Source organism: Eurosta solidaginis, chromosome 4, assembly GCF_040869045.1.
Source record: "Eurosta solidaginis isolate ZX-2024a chromosome 4, ASM4086904v1, whole genome shotgun sequence".
NCBI classification, from domain to species: domain Eukaryota; kingdom Metazoa; phylum Arthropoda; class Insecta; order Diptera; family Tephritidae; genus Eurosta; species Eurosta solidaginis.
This window is the reverse complement of record NC_090322.1, coordinates 21,893,114-21,901,855: the sequence shown is the minus strand read 5'-3', so window position 1 is coordinate 21,901,855 and position 8,742 is coordinate 21,893,114. Positions and strand designations below refer to the sequence as shown.

At 39.5% G+C, this 8,742-nt stretch overlaps 1 protein-coding gene across 3 annotated transcripts in view; it reads left to right on the top strand.

The window, feature by feature from the left end:
• The first annotated feature begins 1,377 nt into the window (after window positions 1–1,377).
• The window catches only part of LOC137249243 (zinc finger protein 678-like), a 58,490-nt gene continuing 51,125 nt past the window's right edge, over window positions 1,378–8,742 (top strand). For all 3 annotated transcript variants that reach the window (XM_067780559.1, XM_067780558.1, XM_067780557.1), the window contains exon 1: window positions 1,378–2,173. In XM_067780559.1, coding sequence (XP_067636660.1) covers window positions 1,449–2,173 — 725 coding nt within the window. In that variant the 5' untranslated portion in view covers window positions 1,378–1,448. The remainder of the gene's footprint in view (window positions 2,174–8,742) is intronic.

Sequence of the window (8,742 nt, the reverse complement as noted above, 5' to 3'; positions counted from 1 at the left end):
ATACTTAGCATAGACTTGACTTGACTTGGCGTAAGCTTGGCAACTTAGCCACGATTATACTCCACTTGGCGCATACAATCTGGCATCATAATCAGCGTTGAAATTTATTTTTAAATAAATGTCAATTTGTATGACAAAATGTCAAAAGGAAATGGAAACAAACAAATGGCATCTCAAAATGTAAACGTCACTTAGAACTTACAGAGAAAATCAAAATTCGACAGACTTCTAAGTCAAGTTAAGTGTTGCCAAGTTTTGAGTAATCAGTAACATGCAATGTTCATTTAACAGAACTGTAAGTGACAGTTCTCAAGTCAAGTCAAGTCTATGCTAAGTATCAGTAATGGAGCCTTTAGATTGGCCTTTTAGTTATTCAGTTGCTGTCATTGTACAGGTCTACAAGTAGGATATGTAGCAGCACGCACATACACAGCCACGCTCACCTGATAAAATGCTTGTTCTTGTTCGTTTTTTTTGTGGATGCTATTTGGCACTGTTGTACTTCTTAGGACCAAACAAAGTTTAGTAGCTGCTATCGAAAACTGCTTAAAATTTTTTTTTCTTATATTACAAAGAAATATACTTATTTACTTTCAAACGAGCACTTAATTACATCTCTCTTTAATAACCATATATTTTGGATAATTTTAATTAACAAATTGTGATACTTTTTTACGGGGACGATTGCTAAAACACGACCAAAACCGTCGGGGGAGGTATTAATAGACGCGTTTTTGCCTCGCTTCCAATAATTCGAATACTTTTTATCTTCGGACTATTGACAACAGGACAAAACGCGTCTATTCATTTTTCTTTCCGCTTTTTTGGACGGGTTATTGCAGTCGACCTCGGTTTCAAACTGTTTTTCGCGGAGAACTTTTGAACGGGTAGAAAAACTTAACTCCCGTGTTTGTATTCTTAATACTGAAATAACTACGCGTCCTCAGATACCCCAATTGAAGACTTTTTTATAATTTTCTGAAGGACCCACATGGGTGCACTTAAAATTTCCTACTAAATTCGTTAAAAGAAGTTTACCATCACAGCAACCCATATCTGATATTCCGATCCCTTTTGTGCTTCCCTGTGTCGCTTTCGACGAAGCAACCCCGGTAATTTTGACACTTCGTTCAGTGTCAAAACTCATGTTCCACGCAGGTTCCACTGGGTTCCACGCTAGTTTGACACTGACCGAAGTGTCAAACTGCCGTGTGTTAGAAAGGGAAAGAAATTGTTTCCCTCTCATACATATCATACTTGTAAACCTGTACAATGGTTGCTGTCTGGCGTTCAGTCACGGCGATTTTCTCAGAACCATCGCTGTGATTTACCTGCTCCTACAGTCGATGTGATTGAATAACAGGTACATGATTATTAGCCAACTCTAATTCAATTGGAATTTAAATTTTTGTAGCATAACAAGGTTTAGACAAAAAGTTGGAACAAATATGTCGATGGTAGAGGAAACAGTTGAAGGCGAAACGGGAACCAGCGACGAAGATTCATATCCGTCTACCAGTTTTCAACCCAGCACTTTTCAAAATCTGAATCTTTCCATAAAGGAACCCCTTATTGAAAGTAAGCACGCAGTTAAATCTGAAGCACCACAAACAAATCCTGTTGACGATCTTCCAAACGATCAATTATTGGAACATTATGGAGGTTCGAAAGGCGTTCTTGTTAATAAAAGCGAGACTAGCCAGTTTATCGTATACGAGCTCATTAAAGATGAGCCTAACATTGAAAACTGTTTTGGTGGCACCGTGTCTTCTACAAGCTCTGGGAGAAATTGTGAAAACTCACAAGGAGATTTAAAAGAATTAATGAAGAACGAGCCCATTGAAGATGATGAACCCATCATTGAAAATGACATGCATTTAGCAAACTCTAAGAAAATCTGTAAAAATACGGAGGATAATTTAATGGAGTTTATCAAAAGCGACCCCAATGAAGATGTGGAACCCAATATTGAAGATAGTGATGGTGACACGGTGCATTCAACAATATCTGGCAAAAACTCTCAAGACGGGCCAAGCTGTTTTATCAAAAACGAGCCCATTGAAGATGATGAAATCCACATTGAATATAGCGAGGTGGGCACTTTGCATTCAACAATAGCTATAAAAAGCGAAGACTTGGCTACAGATTTCGAGGAACAGCAAATAACTGGGACGTAAGTAAGATTTTTTTTATTATGCCGGCGTTCAGAAGAAAGCCCAGACAAAAAAGACTTTACCACATTTGTTAGCAATGTTCACATATTCAAAAATTGCTCAATCATTTAAACGTAGCAGCACAAAGGCAAATGCTAGCCTCTCTCACTCCCCACACAATTTGAGCAAGAAAGCACTAAGAAGAAAAGTGTTGGATCTTCGGAAAAACAAATTTTCGTTAATTCTTGATGGAACAATTTACTTATAAAAATAAAATAATTTAAAAAAAATTTTTGTTAAGTTAAACGGTTTTATTGAAAACAATACTTACATTAAGTAATAATGATATTAAAAGATGGTCGGGCTAGCACCTTAATGGTGCTGTGATACCGGAGCGTACTGGATCTGTATCCGGCGAAGGACCATCACATCGATAACACTCCCCAAAGCCTTCGGGGAGCAACCTTATCGCTACAACAACAACAACAACCTACCTAATTATTTTCCAGCTTTACATATTATTATAACTTGATGTACATAAGTATTGTTTTCAATAAAACCGTTTAACTTAAAATTTTTTTTTTAATTATTTTATTTTCAAGTTTTTAGTCTTTATTTAAGTGCCTATTATTTCTCATTCTATTTATTTCATTTAGTGGCTAATATTACAAGGACTTTTTCCTCACAATTTGTTACAATCTAAATCCTCAATTCATGATCCTTCCAAAGAATGCTCGACTCGGCGCCACGAAGGCTTTGGGGAGTGTTATCGAGGTGATGGTCCTTTGCCGGATGCAGATCCGGTACTAGACCCGACCATCTCCGGAAGAATTTATTATGACCACATGCGACCTTCTAGGCCATACCGCCCTCCCACCCCCTAGCTCGGGTTCGCCAGAGCCTCGGCTGTTAATGAAACAGGATTTGCCACGGATAGGTGAAGTTGACAATTGGGTTTGGGGAAGCTATATATTGCACTGGCAACCTGAAAGGGTTCCGCTACAGAACCCCTTGAATCTATTTCGTATTTAAGTCGCCTCTTCGACAGGCATACCAACCGCGGGTATATTTTAACCCCCTAACCCGCTGGGGAAGAATACTTTGGAATTCGAGGAAGCGTTTCTTTTAATGGCGGCCGCCTTGGTGTGATGGTAGCGTGCTCCGCTTATCACACCGGAACCCTGGGTTCACGCCCGGGCAAAGCAACACCAAAATTTTAGAAACAAGTTTTTACAATTAGCACGAGGGTACAATAGACCAATGGTCGCAGTGCGATCCTCAATTAATTATCTATCTATCTTTTACAATTAGAAGACAATTTTTCTAAACGGGGTCGCCCCTCGGCAGTGTTTGGCAATCAGTGTATTTGTGTCATGAAAAGCTCTCGGTGAAAACTGATCTGCCTTGCAGATGCCGTTCGGAGTCGGCATAAAACAAGTAGGTCCGGTCCCGCCAATTTGTGTTTAATGAATTCCAAAGTGTTTTTATGTCACTTCTTCCGGACTGTATGTAATATTTGTTCAAAATATGAGCCAAATCGGACCACAAATACGAGTATTTTTAATATCTTGATCCTTGCCGCATCTAGAGGGAATTTTTTCATAAAGCTATTTCTGTTGTTGTTGTTGTAGCAGTGTAAATGGGGTTACACTGAAATGACAGTCCTTGATCGGGAAAATCCCAAGTCGCTCCGGTACATATAACTGACTGTCTCGGGAAGCGAAGCTATTTCTATGTAATATGTGCTCCAAATATGAGCCAAATCGGACCACATGATTTTTTGAAATATTTCGATCCATGCGCCACCTATCGGAGTTTTTTAAATCTTATTATTGCATTGTCATCGGCTTCTGAACTATATTCCAAGTTATAAGCTTCTAGCTTATCGGGAAGTTACTTAAATTTTAATTACAAAATTCGTTCACAAGCTAATTAAAACCGTTTAAAAAGGCTTTTTTAACACTAGTTGCCTTGAAAAGACTGATCCCAATTCAATGCACCATTTAATAAAGAATTTGCTTCAAATGCACGTGTGGATTTATGGGTGTTGAATCAATTCAAAACTAAATTAAAGAATGCCACTAATTAGTTTTATATTGACAGCACCTCCCACTTAATTTGTGTTCCATGATACATATATATTGAGAGTTTGTGTAATAACATGTCGGCGTGTCATATGATAAGTAACACTTTCAACTCTTTTACATATTGTCACGGATATTAACATCACTAAGTTATACCATCACTAAGGCGATGCCAAGGCCACGATAAGCAGTATTTACATCAATAATCAAATCATGTATACACATATATAAGGCAGCCGAAAGATGTCACACACAGATGCATTTACTTATACGCCTATGTATGCGCGAGAGACTGTAAACTACAAACATTCACATCAATAATTCAATCATTATGTATCTACATAAACGAATAAATAATTGCGTCTACACATATGTACGTATACGAGCAGCGGAGCGGCAATGCACAAACACATGCATATATCTTATCTGAGTTGTCACAAGAGAGAGCAATAATTTGTGCACGTAGTTGTGGCTGGCGATTTTGTAGCCGAAACTAACTAGTAACTTCTGGAAATCGAAAAGCCTAGAAGTATGCAGCGTAAACTATAAAAGCGGGGCAGGCGAGTAAGAAGTAATTCAGTTTGATTTGAGATTTCAATTAAGCGCTATCTAGCGAGCTATAGCAGAATTATTTTGAATAGTAGAGTTTCATTTGAGCTATCAATCAGTTTGGTTATTAAGCCAGAGAGTAGCAAAATATAAGTGTTATTATGAAGTACTTTAATAAAGGCCATTTTTCCATTGTTCAATATTGGAGTTATTTATTCAACAGTTTAGTGATTCGAACTTAGCAGAGGATTGCAAATAAGAGGATTTGCAAGTAAATTCGTTACAATTGGTGTCAGAAGAGGAATTGTTGAGTAAATTCCGAAGATTGGGAATACAACTTGGACATGGCAAAGTTCAGTGAATTGAAGATCCAGCAACTGAAGAATGAGTTGGAGAGCCGTGGATTGAATACAAGCGGCGTTAAACTCGAACTTCAGGCACGGCTACGAGAGGCAATGGAAGCAGTAGGAATTGATGTGGACGAGTATGTCTTTTATCCTGATGGGGACGAGACAACAACAAAAATTGAAGAGAAAACGAAACATCGCAGACAATTACCAGCACAGACTTGAACATGATATTGGCTGCAATAACTGCTCAAACATCGACAGTAACATCCAATATGGAAGCGCAAGAGGCACGTATAACAGAAATATCATCACAAATATCCACCAACATGTCATCACAACTAGAAGAACAGAAAACGTATATGTCATCACAGATGGAATCTCAAGAGACACGAATAACATCGAAGATTGAAGCACAAGAAACGCGTATGTCAGAAATGTCGACACAGATTACATCGAAGATGGAAGCACAAGCGGCACGGATATCCGAAATGTCGGCTCAAATTTCAGCACAGATATCATCGCAGATCTCTGCTCAACTGGAAGAGCAAGAAGGACGTATTTCCTCGAAGTTGGAGGCGCAAGATACAAAAATTTTACAGTTTGAAGAAAAAATCGAGGCCGAGCAGTTGCAACTAAATCGCCCAGCAGTTTCAACTAGTAATCCAAAGCTAAAAACACCATCCTTTGACGGTTCTGTTCCTTTCCAGGTCTTTAAGCTACAATTTGAGAAGACCGCAACAGTGAACAACTGGAATGTGGAAGATAAAGTTGCTGCACTGTTCATGGCGTTGAAAGGGCCTGCAGCTGAGATTTTACAAACCATTCCAGAGGGCGAACGGAACTGTTATGAAGCATTGATGGGCGCTCTAGAGAGACGATACGGAACTGAGCATAGGAGACAGATATACCAAATGGAGTTGCTGAACCGCTTCCAGAGGCCTGGTGAAACATTGCAAGAGTTTGCGTCGGATATTGAAAGGCTAGCACATTTAGCGAATGCGGACGCACCCGTGGAATACACTGAAAGGGTAAAAATCCAGAGCTTCATAAATGGCATACGAGATGTGGAAACGAAGCGGGCTACATACGCAAGTCCAAAGCCAACATTCGCAGAAACGGTGTCACAAGCTCTGATTCAGGAAACAGCGTCGCTTCTGTGTAAGCCAGTTTTCAAAGCACGCCGTGTGGAAGTAGAAAGGCCAGAGTGGGTAGACGCAATATTGGAGGCGCTGAAAGGATCGCAAAAGCGGAGTGAAAGAGTTATCAAATGCTTCAAATGCGGGAAGCCCGGTCACATTGTACGTCATTGCGATCTTGGTCCTAATAGTTCCAACAATGTGGGTGGCCGTAAACGCAAAGCTGGCGGAAATGAGCAAGAGCGTGTCGAATGTAAAGAACGAAAACTTGCCCCGGCTGTTGAATGTCCTGTGATATCTGTGTCGCAAATTGGAAGGAAATCAAGCAGTCTTACCGTCAGAGGGAATGTGGATGGTAAAGAGCGTGTACTGACTGTAGATACGGGGGCATCTCATTCCTTGATTCGATCTGATTTGGTCTACAGGAGAGTAAAGTCATTACCTGGAGCAAGGTTGCGTACGGTCACAGGCGAATATAATCAAGTCCAAGGCGAAGTGGTATGTGAGGTATTAATTGGAAAAGTCATGGTTCTACACAAATTCGTTGTGGCGGAGATCGTTGATGAAGTCATATTGGGAGTGGACTTCTTGGTTGACCATGACGTCAGGATCGATATGCGGAGAAAAATTATGCGCTATAAGAACCAAGACATACCACTTAACTTTAGTTTAGAAAAAGGGTTCAGCAGTAATCGGGTACTGGTGGAAAAGACTCGACAAAGACCACGAAAGTCAAAGGCAAAGGTTGATAGATCGAATGGGCCAAATAAATCAAAATCAAAAGTACCTGCGAGAGAAACACTGGCATTGACAAAACCTAAAAGACGCAGGAAAACGAAGCAACGAATTTCCGAGAAAGAATGCGAGGGTAGTTTCAAGCCAAGGCACACTACTGTTGTGAAGCGTCGGAAGGATACTGATTATGCAAAGCAAATCCGTCCAGCGCAAGCTCTGCGAAGTAGTTCTTCATTGGCCGAGCAACAGAGTGCGAGGGAACGATCGAGGATAATGAGTAGTAAGATGAAACACAGGTACGACAAGGAAAATAATTCGGAAGGTTTCCGGGAGGGAAATTTGGTACTGTTATACAACCCTCACCGGCGGAAAGGTGTTCCATCCAAATTTCGGTGCAGTTGGGAAGGCCCGTAGAAGGTTGTGAAGAATATCAGTGATATCATCTACCGCATACAAAGCATTGAGAAACCACGGAGTAGAAGAGTGGTACATATGGCGATGCTAGCAGCGTTTAGATCGAGAGATTTGTCTGATCGGGACGATCAGACTTAGGTGGAGGGCAGTGTCACGGATATTAACATCACTAAGTTATACCATCACTAAGGCGATGCCAAGGCCACGATAAGCAGTATTTACGTCAATAATCAAATCATGTATACACATATATAAGGCAGCCGAAAGATGTCACACACAGATGCATTTACTTATACGCCTATGTATGCGCGAGAGACTGTAAACTACAAACATTCACATCAATAATTCAATCATTATGTATCTACATAAACGAATAAATAATTGCGTCTACACATATGTACGTATACGAGCAGCGGAGCGGCAATGCACAAACACATGCATATATCTTATCTGAGTTGTCACAAGAGAGAGCAATAATTTGTGCACGTAGTTGTGGCTGGCGATTTTGTAGCCGAAACTAACTAGTAACTTCTGGAAATCGAAAAGCCTAGAAGTATGCAGCGTAAACTATAAAAGCGGGGCAGGCGAGTAAGAAGTAATTCAGTTTGATTTAAGATTTCAATTAAGCGCTATCTAGCGAGCTATAGCAGAATTATTTTGAATAGTAGAGTTTCATTTGAGCTATCAATCAGTTTGGTTATTAAGCCAGAGAGTAGCAAAATATAAGTGTTATTGTGAAGTACTTTAATAAAGGCCATTTTTCCACTGTTCAATATTGGAGTTATTTATTCAACAGTTTAGTGATTCGAACTTAGCAGAGGATTGCAAATAAGAGGATTTGCAAGTAAATTCGTTACAATATGATTTCTTTGTAAAACAAAAAATTGAAAATGTTACTTTTCGATAAATACATCTTTCTCACACAACCCAACGTCATTTAGGTCACGGAATTTCAGAACTACTCAGCCCCATTCTGCATTTCGACTTGGATTGGAATTTTTTCCATTTGTCAATTTTGGTATTCTGTGTTCCAATCTCTTTCGATCCAACTTCGAATCGTTCGATTTTGTGTATTCTGCATTTCGATCGTAGTTCCGTTTTTCTAAGTTGCAAATTTGTTGGCGGAAAAATATTTTCTTTTTATTTTTTTATTAACTTATAACAGAATTTTAACAAAAATGTAAGTAAAACTTTTTAAGATACGTAAAAGGCTTGATGATGCCTGTTTTTTATATGTTTCCAGGTCAAAAACAACGTCGATGTCGAAGTCCTTGGACATATTTGCCCCGCAAAAGTATCTAACACATACTTGAAAGCATCC